We start from the raw sequence: 21953 nt of genomic DNA on the forward strand, positions 1-21953 counted from the left end.
CCCCTCAATTCTGAAAGCCTGGGTGGGGAAGCTTATTTTCTCTTGTGATGCTCTGAGCCCCCTGGGATGCAGCTGGATCTGAGAATGATGCCCTCTCAGCTGTTCCCCTGGGGAAACCAAAGGGTTAATTTTGAGATTAACTGATTAGGCTCCAGGCTGGACCAGATGATCTCCACCTACGCTCTCTATGGTCCTGGCCTATGTTGCTTATTGAAAGAACCATGATCCCTTTTATACAGTTTATTAAAACGAACCTTTGGTTTGACCCAGTATGGCCGTTCTTATGAACAAATCAAGACCACATATCACTAAGGCTAAATTACTGTAAACACTATACAACTAAGGGTTAAACAATACATTTATACAGTAGCGGTCAAATCAGTGAATTAACAATGATATTGCATTGGAATAAAGTGTCATCAATCTGGTGAAATCATCATCATAACACAGCAGAACATCAGCCCTTATAAACCCTAAAACAGGAATCCAAGGAAGTGGTTATGTATTGAGTTATAAACCCCACTCAGAGACCTTCACCCAGGCAGGGCAATCCAGAGCTAGCCAGATAGTTCAACACTGAAACCAAATTATTCCTTTATTTAAGACTCAATCTCAAAGCCAGTTAAAGCTTCCTCTTTACCTTTCACCATTGTATAGCTAATCCTTCTCCTTGCCCTACCTTCCCCACACCAACACAGACACAGACCTTACTGAGACTTTCGTAAGGAGAAGTTTAAATAGCTCTCATTGAATAATTTATATCCAACAGCATAGTTTGTTTGAACACTAGCACAGATGAGCAACATGCATTCAGTGACTTCATAGGCTAGAGTTTAGGGCTATTTAGATGTGATGAACTATTGTGTCTAGCATCTTCCCTGGGTGGATTTCAGAGATGCCTCAAACATGCACACACACTGAGCCACACGGTCAAACCTTAACATAACAGAAAGGCTGAGATGTGCCCCATTGAATAAAGACAAATGAGAAAAGAAGGACCAGTAAGTTACTAACAGGGCAAGGGGTTGAACCGCTGCAGCTCTCATGCTTTGGATTCATATGGAGGAGGAGCTGAAGCTGCAGTTGAAGAACAAGGCGATGATGTAGCTGGTCCAGCCCTTCAGGCTAGTGAGGCTCTTCAGATACAGGGAGACTAGTCAAGGCGGGTGTAGTCTGTTGTTGATGTCATGACTTCCTTTCCCAGTGGGGAGCAGTCTCAGGGTCCCGGCGCATCACTCTCTCTTAGACGGCCTGATGACCTGAAAGGCAAGGGGCTTCCACCTTTACCTAGATCTTTGTGGTTGTCAAGTCCAGCTTACCTCACCACACTGCTTCTCCACTAAGCTCACCAGGCAAATCGGGTGTGAAGTACTCCTCAGATACAGACATCGTGTCCCACCTCCCGATTCAGCTGAAGTGATGCTGGCTTTGGGCCAATGTCCGTTTGGAAAATGCTCACTTAACCCAGCAGTCGTCTCAAAGTTTCCATTGTTGCACACCACATTCAGTGTGAATGTGTGAAACCAAAGACATTAACAAAGTCAAGAAAGAAAGACAAGGCCATATTTTAGGAGGTTTCTATACTTGGCCTGGAGAGTTAACAGCTGTGTTCTAACATCTGGCCTCCTCAAAAGCAAAAGGAGACTCTGCACCCATAAAAATAAACTGGTTAAAAAAAATTAACAGAGAAGCTACCATCATACATCCATCATCACCTTAAATTTAGACATCTGACAGATGTGAGATCTTGCTTTGCAAACAAGAGAACTCGGCAACTCAAGATATGTCTACACTGCAAAATAAGCCCGAACTTAGACTCAGGTTCAAGCCCAAATCCTCTTTCCATTCACACTCCAACCTGTGTGACTCGGGCTAGTAAGCCTTCATGACCTCCTGGTCCAGTTGTGGCATGTGCACTTTCGGGCTGAGTGTAGCAGTTCAAGAACCCATTACTGTCATGGGTCTGCTCCAGTGCAAATGGCTTACCTTTGGATTCACAAAGATTGTGAGGAGAACAGCAAGACACAATAATGTGGACAGCATGGACTATAGAGCCATCCAAAGGGTTCTGCGAAGAGTGCCAGCAGAATTGCAATCTGCCGAATGCATGTTGAACCATCACTCTACACCTACTGAGAGTGTAATGAAACCATCTTCTGCCAGGGCCTCTGAGACAAGGCTTCATAAGGGGTACGTGAATAACAGTTACTCCATTTACAACAAAGTCATTACGTGGGCATAGTGCACCAGCCTGTCTATGAAGATCAACTCCCCCGGCATCATCAACTTTTCCAGTGCAGCCCATGAATCAGCCTCTGTGGTCCACAAACATTTGCATAACAATGGAATAGTACCCTTTGTGGTTTATGCAGTCTTGTGCTTTTTGAGGAGGGAAAACTAGGGCCACGTCAGTCCTGTCAATGGCCCTGGTGCAGTTTGGAAACCCCATTCTCTCAAAACTAGCAATTATTCAAAGGATATCAGAAGCCGGAAGCCTGACAAACAATCAGTGGGACTACTGGATAATTGAGTTGCTATAGGAGCACTCAAGGAAGACATGGTCACCGCGGAGAAGCTAAATAAATTCTTTGCATCTGTCTTCACTGCAGACGATGTGAGGGAGATTCCCACACCTGACCCATTCTTTTTAGGTGATGAATCTGAGGAACTGTCCCAGAGTAAGGTGTCAATAGAACAAATTGATAAATTAAACAGTAATAAGTCACCAGGACCAGATTCACCCACCTGGGAGAGGCTCATTTCACTGGGTCTGCGCAGTGCACTGTGGGCACGTGAGCACTGGGTGAGACTCAGGTCTTGAAATTCTAAACCCAGGGTCACTATTCAGTGTTAGGCTTAGACACACTGAGCCTGCAGACTCAAGTCCCACACACCTAGGCTCACATTGCAGTGACTGTTACAGTCTGACGGGGGAGACGGTTACACAACTTGTCTCCTTCCATAATTTTCCTCTTCCCAGAAAGTTTATTTTAAAGCTGATCAATATAAATTCCATTTGAAACAGAAATAATTAAAGTCTATATTGGGTGCCCATTCTCATATACGCTACTTCTCTCAACCCCTTTGGAGTGAGGTTTTACTTCAGCACTGCTTAATCCAAAGGGGCTGAATTATATCAAATAAACTTGTCAGAATTAGCCACCATTTTCTAAAATACTGATGCAACAAAAACAAAAACAAAGAAACAAAACAAAACAAAAGAAATAAAAAACAATATAATTTGCAGTCTTACAATAAAATTCCGGTTATCACATAATCAGTCTCTTATTCTGTAATAATTAACTTCATGTTTAATTCCATTATCATGGTAACAACAACAACATATTCAAAGATTACAAAATCATATTGGTTAGTTTTCTCTCAATCCTCATTTCCACCAATGAGCCCTGTGTAATGCTCTGTTCTCCACTCACACAGGTGCCTTCCATTTCTGAGAGTTCATTTGTCTCTGGGGTATGTCTACACTGCAACATAAGACTGTGCATGAGCCCAGGCTCAAGCCTAAGCCCTTTTGCATCTACACTGCAATTGTGCTAACCCAGGGCTCAGACCCAGGGTCCCAGGACCCTGCAGGGCCCAAGCTCAAGTTAAGCTGAGACCCAAGGCTGAGCCCCATTGCTTTGCAGTGCAGATGCAGCCCCGCTTGACTGGGGTCCCAAGAGTCAGCTGCAAGTATCCCACAATTCCATGGGACAAATTCTTTAGTCCTCTCTCCCCCAACAATCTGCAATCCACTCTACTGAAAACAGAAGCCTCCCCCCCTTTGCAAATGGTAGCAGCTCAGGTCAGCATTAACCCATTCGCTTCTGACTACTGAGCTGTAAGCATGCTATCAGAGAGTCTCCTGAGTGTGCAGAGGAGATTGAATCCATCAAGCCTTTGGCAAAGCAAGCTGCTTCCTGGTAACATGCAGGGTGGGCGGTAAATTTTCCCAAAGTGCACCGCAGTCCTGGAACATTTGCGGGGGTCAGGGGAACACAAGGGAGTATGGGAGGTGGGTACTTTGACTCGGGTCTGCGCGGTGCTGTGTGGACGCCAGAGCCCTAGGGTCCAGCACAGGTTAGAAAAGTCTAACACACTCAAGCCCAGGATGTCTTCACAAAGGTCAGACTCAAGTCCCACTAAACCTGGGATTACATTACAGTGTACATATACCCACTGTCTCCGGCTGTAAATCTGAGGTATATTCTGTCAAACAAAAGTAATATCCATTTATGAGACCAATCTGCCTTAAGAAAAGAAAGGAAAAACCCACAACACAGAGGAGTAGAAGACACTTTCAGCTTCATATAAAATGAAATTCCAGAGCAGGATATAGCTGATAAGTCAAAATCAAAACAGATTCTCCCATCTCCCCTGATCCACTCAAACTCTTTTCACTTTGTGACACCTCTTTATTATTGAATCACGTTATGTACAAAGGATTTAGCTTCATCACAAGGGGGAAAAACAGCCAAACTTCCCATCTGCAAACAATCCCAGCTCAGCAGGAAAAAGGCCAGAAGCAGCTTTGCCAAGAGATGGAAGCAGAATGATTACTTGGTGTTTGGGATCCATTCAAATTCCCCTTCCAGGTCTGTGACACTTTCACATCTAGCGGCAGTGAGTCGAAATTAGGATCAAAGTGTGATACCTAAGCACAGAGAGCGCTCAGAACACGCATCACGTGACACATTGGGAGGTGCAGGGGTAGAACGTGGGGAAGATAAACGCTATTGTGCCTTACACAGAAGCTAATGCTGCTGGGGCGAGGAGGGATTGTGACACTGATGGGGAAGGAGGAAATCCCTTTGACTCACCCCATCTCCTTCTGGTGTCACAGAGGCTGAAATGACACATTTTTCCTGCCCTGCTCCTGTTCTTTGTTCTATTTCAATCTATTTTAATTGAGGAAAATGGTAGAAAAAATACTTCTGTCCAGTACAACCCTGAGCAAGGTGAGAACAAGTGGGATTGAGACAATCTGTCCCCCAAGGGGAACCTGGTGACTAACAATCACTTTCTAATGGGGGAATGGTATCAATGTGACGCTCGGGGTTTGTCTAGACTAGGAAAAATGAGGGAGGTGAGCTCAGGCCAAGGAGAAAGCTAACCCCAGCCACTGTACCCGGGTTATGTCTGCACTGCAAATGTAGTTGTGTTGTTACAACAAGATCGCTAAAATGAGCCACACGTCCATGCAAACTCCCAGTGAAGACAAAGCACAGGCCATTTTTAGCTCAGTGTAGCTCGTCAAGGTCAACCCCATCTCCCCCACCTGGTGCTGATGGATGTTTCTGGAGGGGAAGGGCACACTCCCAGGGCTTATAAGACAAAGGAGCTGATAAAGATAAGGCTGTGAGTCTTTCACAGAGCTTACGGAAGTCACGGATTACATCACTTTCTGTGACCTCCCCTGACGTCTGCAGCAGCTGGTGCGGCTGACCCTGGAGCTGCCTAAGCTGCACTGCCACTCCCTCCCCCAAGCAGCAGCAGCGACAGTACCCTGGGCTGGAGCCCCCCACCAGCACCTGCAGTGCCCCAGAGGGCCCCCCCACCAGCACCTGCAGTGCCCCGGAGATCCCCCGCCACCAGCACCTGCAGTGCCCCGGAGATCCCCCGCCACCAGCACCTGCAGCGCCTCGGAGCCCCCCCCCACCAGGACCTGCAGTGCCCCAGAGGCCCCCCCACCAGCACTTGCAGCACTCTGGAAGCCTCCTCCCCAGCACCTGCAGTGCCCCGGAGGCCCCTTCCCCAGCACTTGCACTGTCTCGGAGGCCCCCTCCCACCAGCACCTGCAGCACCCCGGAGGCCCCCCCGCACCAGCACCTGCAGCACTCTGGAAGCCTCCTCCCCAGCACCTGCAGTGCCTCAGAGGCCCCCCCCCCAGCACCTGCAGTGCCCTGGAGATCCCCTCACACCAGCCCCTGCAGCACTCTGGAAGCCTCCCCCAGCACCTAAGATTTAGTCAGGGGTATTTATAGTACAAGTCATGGGCAGGTCACAGGCCATGAATTTTTGTTTATTGCTCATGACCTGTCCATAACTTTTAGTAAAAATACCCATGACTAAATCGTAGCCTTAATCATGGGATTCACCACAAAGAAGGGGGAGGTGTGAAAGACAGACATGCAACTCACATGGAGCTGAGAGATCCCACTGAAGAAACTGGTGCAAATAATGTGGGAATTAGCTAATGTATTTTACAAAAAATCTTTGGCCAGCCCGAGTCAAGACATTTATGGCATTATTCGCCTGTGTAGGTTCTCTTATGTCTCATAAAGGCTGAGTCCTGTCTAAAACTTTCCCCTCACTCAGGGGCATGTGAAGGATCTCTCTCGCATGTGGATTCTCTGATGTTTGTTGAGGGTTGAGCTCTGGCTGAAGCTTTTCCCACACTCGGAGCACTTGTAGGGTCGCTCTCCTGTGTGGACTCGCTGATGTTTGATCAGGTCTGAGCGCCGACTGAAGCTTTTCCTGCACTCACAGCACGTGTAGGGTCGTTCTCCTGTGTGGATTATCTGATGTGCGATAAGGTGTGTGCTCAATCTGAAGCTTTTCCCGCACTCTAGGCATTTGTAAGGTCTCTCTCCCATGCTCATTCTTTCATGTCTAATAACATCTGAGCTGCTACTGTAGCTTTTCTCTGGCCTTTGCTGACTCTCACAGGCTTTTGCCTTTGCACAGCTCCAAGAAATTTTCTCTTTGGATCTTCCTGCTAATATCCCATGTCGTTCTACTTGCTCAGCATCTTCCTGGTGGGGACTCTTCTCCTCGTTCTCACTCAGCATCCCATCTCCTGGAAGGATAGAAAGAGAATCCAGACATAGGTCACTCCCTGTGCTGTGGAGAGAGGAAACCTCAGTGAGAGGAATAGGAAAAGTTGGGAACAAACCAAAATAAATGCAGAAGAGACAAAAGAGGATTTGATTTCCACCCTCTCCCCAGCCAAAGCCCTTCCCCAGATGACAGAAAGGTGGGCAGTATATTTTCACACAGTACACCGTGGTCCAAGAGCTAGAGCGGCCACATTTGGGGTATGGGGGAACAAGGGACTCCGGGATGTGGTTACTTTGACTCGAGTCTGCACATTGGAGAGTGGACGCCCGAGCGCTAGGTTGCAGCACAGGTTAGAAAAGTCTAACATAGGGTTAAAATAGATTGCAGACACTCAAGCCTAGGGTTTCTTAACATGGATCATCTGACTCGAGTCCCACTAAACTGGGGTTACACTGCAGTGTAGACATACCCAATGTCTTCTGCTGTAAGCATTGGTGGAAGGGATCTCACACTATGTGAGAAGATTTGCATCTTGAGAAAACCACCTATATTTTATTTTCACATTTTCTAATCTGACAAGGAAGCCGGAGTTGGAGAAGTCATGCAAATGCATAAGACACAAGAGCAAAGCTGAGAGACGAAAGCATAGAATTGGGACTCAACATTCCTGTATCCTGCGGTTTGAACTTGGAGTCCGACACATTCGTTCCTTCACTAACCATCATCATGTGCACAGCACGGAAGTGCTTCTTGTCCAAAAAGCACTGGACAAGTGCTTCCAGATGGGGAAGGAATGTCCTCTGATGGCATCAACTATTTCTCTCTTTGCCCCATGAAGCTTTCAACCCAAATGGCAAGGGACAATTGCTCCCAATTTAACGATGGCATCCTTCGGGACCAGAATAAATGCCACTGAACTAAGGAGTAGTGTTCTGAAAATAAATAGTTTAGCTGGGCCATGGGTCATCACAGTTTCCATCTCTAAGGTGAAAATCAACCACTGGGTACCTACTATTTCTACCTGAGTTCCTGTATAATCCTTGGCCTTGGTTGGGGTAACTTGACACTTCTCTGGATTAACATCCTTACCAAACCGCACCAAATGTGAGTAGTGATAGTGAGGAATAGCTTCCCCAAACATGCCTGGTTTATTTATTTAATCTGGTGCCACAGCTCTAAAATAGGGACTAGATCCAGGCCTGGATCAGAATCCCTGTAACCCAGGGATTTTGGGGTGTTTATTAAAAACAGGTATAATTTTGCAGCTGTCTCACATTCAACACTGATTTAATTTTATACACATTTGCAGCATCTACAAGGGATGAGCTTATTAGCGATTATCTTTGAAAAGTCACGGAAGACAGGAGAGATTCCAGAAGACTGGAAAAGGGCACTTATAGTGCCAATCTATAAAAAGGGAAATAAGGACAACCCAGGGAAATACAGACCAGTCAGCTTAACTTCTGTACCTGAAAAGATAATGGAGCAAATAATTAAGCAATCAGTTTGAAAACATATAGAAGATCAAGTGATAAGTAACAGTCAGAACGGATTTGTCAAGAACAAATCATGTCAAACCAACCTGATAGCTTTCTTTGACAGAGTAACAAGCCTTGTGGATAGAGGGGAAGCGGAAGATGTGGTATATCTTGAATTTAGTAAGGCTTTTGATACTATCTCACATGATCTTCTCACAAATGAACTATGGAAATCCAAACCTAGATGGAGCTACTATAAGGTGGGTGCATACCTGGTTGGAAAACCGTTCCCAGAGGGTAGTTATCAAAGGTTCACAGTCATGCTGGAAGGGCATATTGAGTGGGGTCCCACAGGGATCAGTTCTGGGTCCAGTTCTGTTCAATATCTTCATCAGTTAGTTAAATAATGGCATAGAGAGTACACTTATAAAGTCTGCGTAGGATACCAAGCAGGGAGGGGTTGCCTTGGAGGATAGGATTAAAATTCAAAATGATCTGGATAAACCGGAGAAATGGTCTGAAGTAAATAGAATGGAATTCAATATGGACAAATGCAAAGTACTCCACTTAGGAAGGAACAATCAGTTGCACACATACAAAATGGGAAACGACTGCCTAGGAAGGAATACTGTGGAAAGGGATATGGGAGTCATAGTGGACCACAGGCTAAATATGAGTCAACAGTGTCACACTGCTGCTGCTGCTGCAAAAAAAGCAAACATAATTCTGGGATGTATTAGCAGGAGTATTATAAGCAAGACACGAGAAGTAATTCTTCTGCTCTACTTGGCGCTGATTAGGCCTCAACTGGAGTACAGTATCTCCTCAATTCAAGTCGTTCCAGTTAATGTTGTTTCGTTGCTGAACAGTTAGGGAACATGATCATTTAAAGTTGTGTAATGCTCCCTTCTAACGTAGTTTGGCAGCTGCCTGCTTTGTTTACTGCTTGCAGGAAGAGCAGCCCCTTGCAGCTAGCTGGTGGGGGCTTGGAACCAGAGTGGACTGGCAGCCCCCCTATCGGCTCCCCGCTCCCCTAAGTTCCCTGTGCAGCAGCTGCCTGCAGTTCAGCTGTGTCCCTCCCTCCACTGCCAGGTGTTGCTCCTGCCCTCTGCCTTGGAGCTGCTCCCTAAGGGCTAGTCTACACTTACCATCCGGGTCGACGCGGTGAGTTCGACTTCTCTGAGTTCGAACTATCGCGTCTGATCTAGACGCGATAGTTCGAACTCCGGAAGCGCCGCGGTCGACTCCGGTACTCCACCAACTGCAAAAGGCGGGAGCCGCGGACTTCGATCCCGCGGCGTCTGGACGGGTAAGTAGTTCGAACTAGGGTACTTCGAGTTCAGCTACGCTATTCACGTAGCTGAACTTGCGTACCCTAGTTCGACCCCCGCCCTTAGTGTAGACCTGCCCTAAGACTCCTGCTTGCTGTGCCGGGGGTGGGGAAGGAAGAGGGGGGCTAATGTCAAGGTGTCCCCGTCCTCCCTGCTTCTGCACCCCGCTTACCCCATCTTCCATAGAGCAGGGGGGACACACCAGGGATGCGGTCCCAGCAAGCTGATCTAATTAACAAGGCAGTGTATTTAAGGGAAATGCACATATCTCCCTCCATTCCTGCTGCCTTGCAGAGTGAGAGAATTATCCCTTGAGGGCTCAGCCAATTGCTAGTTCATCATTCAGCAGTAAGGGAAATATCCCACCCTCTGACTCCTCCACCTCAACCAAGCTTCACAATCATCATCACTGTGTACCAGTATTAAATTGTTTGTTTAAAACTTAGAGACGGAGAGAGAGAGACAGTGTGTGTGTGTGTGTGTGTGTGTGTGTGTGTGTGTGTGTGTAGTCTTTTGTCTGGTCAAAAAAATTTCCCTGGAACCTAACCCCCTCATTTAGATTAATTCATATGGGGAAACTGGATTTGCTTAACATTGTTTCGCTTAAAGTCACATTTTTCAGGAGCATAACTACAACGTTAAATGAGGAGTTACTGTATTGTGTCCAGTTCTGGGCGCTACATTTCAGGAAAGATGTGGACAAATTGGAGAAGGTCCAGAGAAGAGCAACAAAAATGATTAAAAGTCTAGAAAACCTGACCTGTGAGGGAAGATTGAAAAAACTGGGTTTGTTTACTGTGGAAAAGAGAAAACTGAGAGGGGACACGATAACAGTTTTCAAGAACATAAAAGGTTGTTAGAAGGAGGAGGGAGAAAAATGTTCTTCTTAACGTCTGAGGATAGGACAAGAAGCAATGAGCTTAAATTGCAGCAAGGGAGGTTTAGGTTGGACATTAGGAAAAACTTCCTAACATTCAGGGTGGTTAGGCACTGGAATAAATTGCCTAGGGAAGTTGTGGAATCTCCATCATTGGAGATTGTTAAGAGCAGGTTAGACAAACACCTGTCAGGGATGGTCTGGATAATACTTAGTCCTGCCATGAATGCAGGAGACTGGACTAGATGACCTCTCGAGGTCCCTTCCAGTCCTATGATTTTATGATTCTAAAATGCCACTTCCATTTTCTACATCACTACAGAGATAGGGATTGGGTTTCCCAAATAATAGGCAGCATGCACCTTATTCAGAAAGAAATATTTTCAACAGTAATTTTCTGTAGGGCCTGGACCACACTTGCTTTGGGATCCAAATCCATGGGCCTTTTGCCAAGTTCCAAGCCACTGATTGGGGCATACACTTCCCAGATCATCTGAAACTATATAGCCATAACACTGGGTTTCCCAAACTAAATTAAAACCCAAAATGCTTCATAACACTAGCTGACAGAACTGGACACAATACAGTAACTCCCCACTTAACGTTGTAGTTATGTTCCTGAAAAATGCGATCTAACTATTGAGCAAATTGAATTAGCTAAACTAAACACAAGTGGAACAATGCAGGTTGTGAAATCCTGGCAGTGCTGTTGCAATGACAGCTACCATGTAAGAATGGAATTTTACTGAAACCTGAGTTCTAACACGGAACTATTATTCTGGAATGTAACTTGCTTACCTAAACTCTTGCAATCAGAACTATTTTTCAGGGATGTAAATTGTTTGATTACAAACTACCAGTTTGTCTAGATAAGATATACTGGGAAATCAATTCTTGTAAATACAAGGGTAAAAGTGAGATAACTGATAAAAAATATAAATGTATTATCATTAGCAACTATAAGTGAAATAGTGGTGTTACATAATCAAAATAAGAAAGTAGTCAACAATGCATATGTAAATTATATAATATTTGAAGTCCTTTATATTCATGTTAAATTCTCTGAAACTGTATGGTAGGTAGATGCTGTAATCTTTGTATGAACTTCTCGTTTGTATCTGTGCTGGAGAATGCAAGCTTTGCAAAAACTAAGGGTATGTCTACACTACGAAATTAGGTCGAATTTATAGAAGTCGATTTTTAGTACGCAATTTTATATAGTCGATTGTGTGTGTCCCCACTAAGTGCATTAATTTGGTGGAGTGCGTCCACAGTACCGAGGCTAGCATCAGCTTTTGGAGTGTTGCACTGTGGGTAGCTATACCACAGTTCCCGCAGTCTCCGCCACCCATTGGAATTCTGGGTTGAGCTCCCACAACCTGATGGGGCAAAAACATTGTCGCGGGTGGTTTTGGGTACATGTCATCAGTCACGCCTCCCTCCGTGAAAGCAATGGCAGACAATTGTTTCATGCCTTTTTTCTGTGCAGACTCCATACCACGGCAAGCGCGCAGCCCGCTCAGCTCAGCCGCCACTGTTGTGTCCTGGGTGCTACTGGCAGCAGACAGTGCAGTAGGGCTGCAAACAATCATCACGCTTCTGCTGCCACTCTGCTGTCCTGCTGACGCCATATCACGGCAAGCATGGAGCCCGGTCAGATCACTGTGGCAGTTATGAGCACTGTTAAACACCTTGCACATTATCCTGCAGTATATGCAGAACCAGAACCTGCAAAAGCAGGTGAGGAGGCGACAGCAGCACGGTGACGAGAATGGTGAGAACGTGGACACAGACTTCTCTCAAAGCACGGGCCCTGGCAATGTGAACATCATGGTGCTAAGGGCACAGGTTCATGCCATGGAACGCCAATTCTGGGCCCGGGAAACAAGCACTGACTGGTGGGACCACACAGTGTTGCAGGTCTGTGATGATTCCTAGTGGCTGCTAAACTTTCGCAAGCATGGAATGTTGTGACTTGCTTTCCCCTGCCCTGAAGCTCAAGAATACCAAGATGAGAGCAGCCCTCACAGTTCACAAGTGAGTGGCAATAGCCCTCTGGAAGCTTGCAATGCCAGACAGCAACCGGTCAGTTGGGATTCAATTTGGAGTGGGCAGATATACTGTGGGGGCTGCTGTGATCCAAGTAGCCAACGCAATAACTGAGCTGCTGTATCAAAGGTAGTGACTCTGGGAAATGTGCAGGTCATAGTGGATGGCTTTGCTGCTATGGGATTGCTTAACTGTGATGGGGCGATAGATGGAACGCACATCCCTATCTTGGCACCGGAGGACAAGAGAGCCAATACATAAACTGAAAGGGGTACTTTTCAAGGGACGTTTCACCAACATCAGCATGGGATGGCTGGAAAAGGTACATGACACTCACATCTTCAGGAACTCTGGTCTGTCTGAACGGCTGCAGCAAGGGACTTACTTTCCAGACCAGAAAATAAACATTGGGGATATTGAAATGCCTATAGTTATCCTTGGGGACCGAGCCTACCCCTTAAAGCCATGGCTCATGAAGCCATACACAGGCACCCTGGACGGTGGTCAGGAGCTGTTCAACTATAGGCTGAGCAAGTGCAGAATGGTGGTAGATTGGGCATTTGGACGTTTAAAAGTGTGCTGATGCAGTTTACTGACCCGGTTAGACCTCAGCGAAACCAATATTCCCATCATTATTACTGCTTGCTGTGTGCTCCACAATATCTGTGAGAGTAAGGGGGAGATGTTTATGGCAGAGTGGGAGGCTGAGGCAAATTGCCTGGCCACTGATTACGTGCAGCCAGACACCAGGGCGGTTAGAAGAGCACAGCAGGGTGTGCTGCACATCAGAGAAGCTTTGAAAACCAGTTTCATGACTGGCCAGGCAACAGTGTGAAAGTTCCGTTTGTTTCTTCTTGATGAAAACCCGTCCCCTTGGTTCACTCTACTTCCCTGTAAATGAACCGCCCTCCCCTCGCCCTTCGACCACCGCTTGCAGAGGCAATAAAGTCATTGTTGTTTCAAATTCATGCATTCTTTATTACTTCATCACATAAATAGGGGAATAACTGCCAAGCCAGCCCGGGAGGGGTGGGGGAGGAGGGAAGCACCAGGTGGGGTGGTGGAGCAGGGAAGGACAAGGCCACACTTCACTTCAAATCTTACTGAATGCCAGCCTTCTGTTGCTTGGGCAGTCCCCTGGGGTGGAATGGTTGGGTGCCTAGAGCCCCCCTCCCCGTGTTCTTGGGTGTCTGGGTGAGGAGGCTTTGGAATTTGGGGAGGAGGGCGGTTGGTTACACAGGGGCTGAAGCGGCAGTCTGTGCTTCTGCTGCCTTTTCTGCAGCTCAACCATACACTGGAGCATATCAGTTTGATCCTCCAGTAGCCTCAGCACTGCATCCTGCCTCCTCTCATCACGCTGCTGCCACTGCTCCTCTTGCTCCAGCCATCTGTCCTTGCGTTCATTTTGTGCTTTCCTGGACTCTGACATTGTCTGCCTCCACGCATTCTGCTGGGCTCTTTCAGTGCGGGAGGACTGCATAAGCTCAGAGAACTTTTCATTGTGAGTGTGGTTTTTTTGCCTTCTTATCTGCACTAGCCTCTGGGACGGAGATGATAGGGGGAGCGTTGAAACATTTGCAGCTGTGGGAGGAAAAAAAGGGAGAGTTGGGTTGACCATTTAAAATAGGTTGGCCATTTAAAAGGAGAGGGGGCAGTTTTTGGGTTAACTCCCCTCACACCCAATTCTCTGGGATGATCACTTCACCCCTCCCACCACCGCGTGGCTAACAGCAGGGATGATTTCTTTTCAGCCACAGGCACACAGCCCAGCAGGAACAGACACCTCTGAGGGTACGTCTTCACTACCCACCGTATCGGCGGGTAGCAATCGATTTCTCGGGGATCGATATATCGCGTCTCATCTAGACACGATATATCGATCCCTGAACACGCTCCTGTCGACTCCGTAACTCCACCAACCCGAATGGCGGTAGCGGAGTCGACATGGAGAGCCACGGACATCGATCCCGCGCCGTGAGGACGGTAGGTAATTCGATATAAGATACTTCGACTTCAGCTACGTTATTCATGTAACTGAAGTTGCGTATCTTATATCGATTTTCCCCCGTAGTGTAGACCTGCCCTGAATGTCCCCTTAATAAAATTCCCCTATTTCAACCAGGTGACCATGAATGATATCATTCTGCTGAGGATAACACAAAGAGATAAAGAATGGATGTTGCTTGACTGCATTCCAGTAGCTTTACTGGCCGCAAATACATCCCATGTCTTCAGGGAAAACAAATAATTAAACACGCTTGCTATTAAACCATGTATTATATTGACAAAGGTACACTCACCAGAGGTGCCTTCTCCACCTTCAAGGTCTGGGAGCCTGGGTTGGGAGGGTAATGTCTCCAGGGTGATAAACAGTCCCTGGCTGTTGGGGAGAACGGTTTCTCCACTTGCCTGCTGTGCCTCCTCCTCATCATCTTCCTTGTCCCCAAAATCCTCATCCCTGTTGCACGAGACTTCCTTGCAGGAGTCCATATACAGGGACGGGGTAGTTGTAGGGACACTCCCTAGAATTGCATGCAGCTCATGATAGAAGTGGCATGTCTGGGAGGTCTGACCCAGAGCAGCCGTTTGCCTCTTTGTTTTTTTGGTAGGCTTGCCTGAGCTCCTTAAGTTTCACGTGGCACTGTTTGTGGGTCCCTGTTATAGCCTCTGTCCTTCATGCTGTTGGAGATTTTTTCAAATATTTTGGCATTTCATCTTTTGGAACGGAATTCTGATAGCACGGATTCATCTCCTCATACAGCGATCAGATCCAGTACCTCCTATTTGGTCCATGCTGGAGCTCTTTTGCGATTCTGGGACTCCATGGCCACCTGTGCTGATGAGCTCTGCATGGTCACCTGTGGTGATCAGCTTGCCACGCTGGCCAAACAGGAAATGAAATTCAAAAGCTCGCGGGGCTTTTCCTGTCTACTTGGCCAGTGCATCAGAGTTGACAGTGCTGTCCAGAGCGGTTACAATGGAGCACTCTGGGATAGCTCCCGGAGGCCAATACCATTGAATTGCGTCCACACTACCCCCAAATTCGACCCGGTGATGTCAATTTCAGCGCTAATCCCCTCGTCGGGGAGTACAGAAATTGATTTTAAAACCCCTTTAAGTCAACAAAAATGGCTTTGTTGTGTGGATGAGTGCAGGATTAAATTGATCTAACGCTACTAAATTCGACCTAAACTCATAGTGTAGACCAGGGTTAAGATACAAGAAGCTTATAAAATACACTTAAGTACAACAGCTTCTAGGTGTTGTGCTATACCAGGCTACTAAAATATAGATGAAGTTAGGTGAGAGAAAGACTGTAACGTCAATACTGTTAGCCAATATTAATAGTATATACAACATTAACATTTACTGTATATAATATCACTATGTTTCTTGAATTGTCATTTTAAGACCTTCCAAAATGCTTTTTTATTTACATTACAAAAAGAGATAGCTGAAGTATTGTAATTTCAGGGCTAGGCACAAACAGCAGAAAAATAGGTAATGCTATGCCTGCGCTATTTAAAACAAAGTCTTGTGCTTTTGTTTAATATCTGCATGACCGTCAAAATATAAAATCAGCAAGGGGTCCTGTGGCACCTTATAGACTAACAGACGTATTGGAGCATGAACTTTCGTGGATGAATATCCACTTTACCCACGAAAGCTCATGCTCCAATACATCTGTTAGTCTATAAGGTGCCACAGAACTCTTTGCTGCTTTTACAGATCCAGACTAACATGGCTACCCCTCTGAAAATATAAAATATATGTCATGTTCAAACTTACAACATATCCCCTACATGGAAGGTGTAGCAATTACTGTCTATGAAAAACATGTCATAGAAAATAGAGAAGAAAGATATATTAGATAAAGTGATGTAGGGAAAATTGTGAAACTCCCCCCAGTTAGGTATAAAGCACAGAATCTCTCAGACATTGTGAGCACTGTAATCCTGTCTTCCACAGGGACTGGTAATGTAGGTATTCTTCCTTTCTGTATTAAACTGTATTAATCTTTGACTAATAATCATTGATTAATCAATTGATTAAGCCTAGTTATTGACTATCTCTTGGTTTTTATTCATAATGTACCCACAACAAGTGTGAACATGTCCAGTTACTTCAGTTCATTGCACAATTTGCAGTATGCCTTTCTTCACTGTTTCAGAGCACAAATTTTAAAATGGTTTGTTTCCTTGGAAGCATGCCCAATAGTTTGCAGTATTCTTTCCCAGTTACTGAACTGCACTTGAATTTCCTCCAGTCACCATACAGGGGTGGGGAAAAAAGACAGATAAAATAAAATATTATCATTTTAGCAAACGGTCATTTGTCTCAAAGTCCCCAATAAATCTGAGGTACATTCTGTCAAACAAAGGTAATATCCATTTATGAGACCAAAGCACCTTCAGGACAGAGAGAAACACACACAACACAGAGGGGTGGAAGACACTTTCATTTTCATATAAAAATAAATTCCAGGGCAGCTTATATCTGATAAATCAAAAGAGATTCTCCCATTGCGTTCGCCTCTGATCCATTCAATTTTCCTTTGCTCTGTGCCACCTCATTATTATTGAGTCATGTTATTTACAAAAGATTTAGTTTCATCACAAGGGGGAAAAGCAGCCAAACTTCTCATCTGCAAACAATCCCAGTTCAGCAGGAAAAAGGCCAGAAGCAGCTTTGCCAAGAGATGGAAGCAGAGATGAAAGCACAGAATTACTATTCTGTGTTTGGGATCCATTCAAATTCCCCTTCCAGGTCTGTGAAACTTTCATCTTTAGCCCCAAGGAGTCTGATTTAGGTTCAGAGTGTGACGTCTAAGCACAGGGAGCACACAGAACACAGCATCATGTGACACTTCGGGAGGTGCAGGGGTAGAACGTGGGGAGGATAAACGCTATTGTGCCTTACACAGAAGCTAATGCTGCTGGGGCGAGGGGGGATTGTGACACTGATGGGGAAGGAGGGAATCCCTTTGACTCATTCCATCTCCTTCGGGTGTCACAGAGGCTGAAATGACACATTTTTCCTGCCCTGCTCCTGCTCTTGTTCTATTTCAATCTATTTTAAATAAGGAAAATGGTAGAAAAAATACTTCTGTCCAGTACAACCCTGAGCAAGGTGAGAACCAGTGGGATTGAGACAATCTGTCCCCCAAGGGGAACTTGGTGACTAACAATCACTTTCTAATGGGGGAATGGTATCAATGTGACGCTCGGGGTTTGTCTAAACTAGAGGAAATGAGGGAGGTGAGCTCAGGCCCAAGGGGAAAGCTAATCCCAATCACTGTACCCAGGTTATATCTGTACTGCTAACGTAGTTGTGTTGTTACAACAAGATCGCTAAAATGAGCCATGCATAATCCCAGTTGACCCAAGACACGGGTCGTTTTTACCTCACTGTAGCTAGTTAAGTTCACCCCATCTCCCCAACCTGGCGCTGATGGATATTTCTGGCAGGAAGGGGACACTCACAGGAGATACAGGTCTGTCGCATCTTATGCTGGGGTTACATTCTGCTGTCAGCGCGTAAAGCGAAAACTGCGTATAGTCAAAATGACCCTTGAAAATCTCTTAAATCACCCATAAAGTACAATTTTGTCTATACAACCCTGAACAGTACTATGTATTGTATACAGTGATGTACAGTACAGTATATAATAAAGACTACATATGCAAAATATAATTTTACAGTATTTTTAATAACAGAACAGAGAGACAGACGAATAAAAAATGAAAACAGTACAGTACAGTACTGTAAACCTGAACAGTCACCAGTCATCCTGATATTCTTGCTAGTCTTGTACTGTACACACTCCAATGATTAGTCTTCCTCTTACAACACTATTATTGAGTCGTCAGGGCTTGACGTCGATCCAGGAGACAATGGGCCAGGCTTGGGTGATGGAGAGCGAGTCGTAGATGAAGTGGTTGGCTCTGGTTCAGCTCGAGAAGTTGATTGTGTAGGCTCTGGTGCTGCTGCTGGTTGTTTTTTCTTTAAAAACATAGTAATTGGCAACTGTCGCTATTGTCTTTTGAGCTCCTCAAACATTTCTTGGTACGGCCTAAATCATCCATAATACTACGTGTGATTTTGAGGTTTTGTTCCATAGAGGGATCATATTCAGAAATTAAATCATTCAAGTGTTTCGCTCCTTGGAACACTTCAGAAAATTTATGAAGATTCCAAGTTGCTTACTCTTCCTGTTCGACATCATCTTCGTCTTCTGTAGACAATTTTAATTTCGGGATGGCGACCGGTACCGGGATGGCAAGCGGCGCCGAGATCGGGATCGACGGGATGGCGACCTTCGTCGGGACCGGGAGCGTGACCGGGAGCGTCGTTTGCGTCGGCGGTCCGTGGAGGGCGGCCGGATCATCATCGCTGGTGACAGCCCGCACCGGTGGTGCCGGGGGCCGGAGGCTCGGTGCCTCTACGAGCTGTATCAGCTCATGCGCCGCTGATACAGCTCGTAGAATGTCTCCGGCGTCGACGGTAGTCATGGCTCAACCGCGGACGGTGCCGGGGAGCGTGGCGGTGCCGGACTCGATGGCCCTTGCGGCGCCGGAGTCAACGGGCCGGTGCCCGCCTGGTGCACGGCCACCGCGGGAGTCGCCGGTGGCGCAATAGTTTTGGCTGAGTCCTCAACGCGGGACTGAGCGATCGCCTTTGCCAGCCTGCGCTTCCTAGCAGGCGAAAGGGAGCGGTGCCGGGGCTTTGCAGTCGCTGGCTGAGGCCGCGGTGCCGCGGTGCCGGAGCGGCTCGGGGCAGCCGGTGCGCTCTGCACCGATGAGGCTCTCGGTGCCGGCGCGGCCGGTGCCGGGGGCTGCAGCGACGCCTCCATGAGGAGCTGCTTAAGTCTATTGTCCCGCTCCTTACGCGTTCTCGGCTTGAAGGCGGAACAGATCGGACACTTGTCTGTCCGGTGACCTTTGCCGAGGCAACGAAGACAGGCGTCGTGCGGGTCCCCGATCGGCATAGACCTCTGGCAGATTGCGCAGGGCTTAAAGCCCGGTGCCTTGGGCATGAGCCCGCACCGGGGGAGGAAAGGGAGGGGAAACCCCCCTAACCTTATCACTAAAACCTAACTAACTAACTATAACAACTATCTACACGTACTATGAACGAACTATATACAAAAAACCTTTAGCGAGAGCTAGGGTAGTGGAGGACGGAGAGCACTCCACAGTTCCAACTGGCCGTCACGGGTGGTAAGAAGGAACTGAGGAGCGGACGGGCCGGCTAGGGTATATAACAGGTGCCATAGCGGCGCCACTCCAGGGGGCGCCAGCCGGCCCACCGGAGTTGCTAGGGTAAAAAAGTTCCGGGATGCCGTGCACGCGCGGCACGCACACCTAACTGGAATGGATAGGAGCAACACATCTCGAAGAACAACAGTTACTACGGTGAGTAACCGTCTTTTCCTCTAACACTTCGTTAGTCAATGTTTCTCTATGGCCCTCAATTAATTCCTCAATTTCTTCCTCGAGGATGTCGATGAAGCCATCACCACCCACTTGCCTGGCCACCTGAACAATGAGTTGCACTTCTTTATCAATGGTCGGGAAACCCTTAAAATCACTCACACAGTCTTCCCATAGGTTTCGCCAACATGCATTGACTGTTTCAGGCTTGATTGCATCCATTGTTTGTTTAATATAAGAGATGCAATCAGCAATGTTGAAGGACTTCCAACACTCCATCACATTAACATTGGGATCAGCATCCATAGCGGTAAGGATCTGTGAGAATGTAAGCCTCGTGTACGTGGCCTTGAAACAGCTAATGACGCCTTGGTCGAGAGGTTGGAGGATGGAAGTGGTATTGCGGGGGAGAAAGACGACTTCACCGTCGTTATGCGCAAGCCGGAGTGCCGCAGGGTGGCTAGGAGCATTATCTACAATCAGCAACACTTTAAAGTCAAGTCCTTTTTCTTCAAGGTACTGCTTGACCTCCAGAATGAAACACTTATGGAACCAATCCAGAAATAATGCTGCCATCACCCAAGCCTTTTTATCTGATTGCAGAACACAGGCAGGAGATTTTTGTTCTTGCCTTTTAGGGCACGGGGATTTGCAGCCCTGTAGAGCAAGCCCGGCTTTATTAAATGTCCAGCTGCATTGCCACAAAGTAACACAGTCACACGGTCTTTAGCTGCTTTGAAGCCAGGGGCTTGTCTTTCTGATTTCAAAATGTAAGTGCGGGTGGGCATTTTTTTCCAGAAGAGCCCAGTCTCGTCAGCATTAAAAACTTGTTCTGGAAGATAGCCTCTTTCCTCTATGATCTTCTTTAATTGTTCGGGATAGGCTTTTGCTGAGTCCTCATTGGCAGATGCAGCTTCACCAGTAGTTTTTGAGGTTGAAGCAGTTCCTAAAACCGTTAAGCTAACCTTGGCTGGCTTTGAATTCCTTCTCATCAGAAGGCTGTCCTTCTTCAGCGGGAGGTTTGAACAGCGCATGGATGCTAAGAGCCTTTTCTCGCAACATGTTGCCATTGATAGGCACATGTTTACAGTTCATGTCTTCCAGCCATAAGTTTAATGCCTTTTCAGTCTTCACTAAAGTCTTATCACGCACCTGGCTCATCACCTTAGCAGTTAATTGATGGGAAGGATCGCTCAGTGGTTTGAGCATTGACCTACTAAACCCAGGGTTGTGAGTTCTAATCCTTGAGGGGGCCATTTAGGGATCTGGTCCTGCTAGTGAAGGCAGAGGGCTGGACTTGATGACTTTTCAGGGTCCCTTCCAGTTCTCTGAGATAGGTATATCTCCATATATTTAGGGAGGGATAGCTCAGTGGTTTGGGCATTGGCCTGCTAAACCCAGGGTTGTGAGGCCATTTAGGGAACTGGGGTAAAATTCTGTTTGGGGATTGGTCCTGCTTTGAGCAGGGGTTTGGACTAGATGACCTCCTGAGGTCCCTTCCAACCCTAAGATTCTATGACTCTATGCCACGGCTTGACAAATTTCCGTCTCTCGAATCTTGATGGCACGGATGCTAGATTCGTTGCGGCCGTATTTACACGCCATGTTGGCGATGGGCATACCATCTCTCAATAAGTCCAACACAGACAATTTTTCCTCCAGTATTGGAACACATCGGTGTTTCTTTGGTTGAGCATCAGATGAAGTAGGTGCCTTGTGTTTAGGAGCCATGTTGTACAGTATGAAAAATACGTACTGTCTCTTTAAATAGTAAAGGCACAGTAGAGTCTCACTCAGCGCGGCGAGATGCACACAGTATGAGAGGTACAGGGGGACTGAGTACTGTAGTGGGAACAGCAGATTCGCTTCTCCCATCTCACACTCACTCCGGGGCAGACACATTATTTAAACTTTTTTTTTTTTGCCAACCCTCCACGGTTATTATAGGGGAGAACTTCATCACAGGCCTAAAGACATGCTATTGCTGTCAAGTCCTCCCAAAAAA

The 21953-nt window shown here is 46.6% G+C and overlaps 2 protein-coding genes across 3 annotated transcripts in view; both read right to left on the minus strand.

The window, feature by feature from the left end:
- Nucleotides 1-5839: 5839 nt before the first annotated feature.
- LOC123378470 (zinc finger protein 271-like) overlaps nt 5840-21953 on the minus strand; it is a 31079-nt gene continuing 14965 nt past the window's right edge. Inside the window, exon 4 of one of the 2 annotated variants that reach the window (XM_045032303.1) lies at nt 5840-6799. In XM_045032303.1, coding sequence (XP_044888238.1) covers nt 6315-6799 — 485 coding nt within the window. In that variant the 3' untranslated portion in view covers nt 5840-6314. The remainder of the gene's footprint in view (nt 6800-21953) is intronic. The other variant, XM_045032304.1, reaches the window with a different exon arrangement.
- LOC123378471 lies at nt 13482-15160 on the minus strand. The gene is made up of 2 exons (XM_045032305.1): nt 14816-15160; nt 13482-14096 (listed from the first exon to the last, which is right to left on the minus strand). The coding sequence occupies exons 1-2, from the start codon at nt 15003-15005 to the stop codon at nt 13675-13677; spliced, it is 612 nt and encodes a 203-aa protein (XP_044888240.1). The 5' UTR covers nt 15006-15160; the 3' UTR covers nt 13482-13674.

This window comes from Mauremys mutica, chromosome 10 (assembly GCF_020497125.1).
Source record: "Mauremys mutica isolate MM-2020 ecotype Southern chromosome 10, ASM2049712v1, whole genome shotgun sequence".
In the NCBI taxonomy this organism is placed as follows: Eukaryota; Metazoa; Chordata; order Testudines; family Geoemydidae; genus Mauremys; species Mauremys mutica.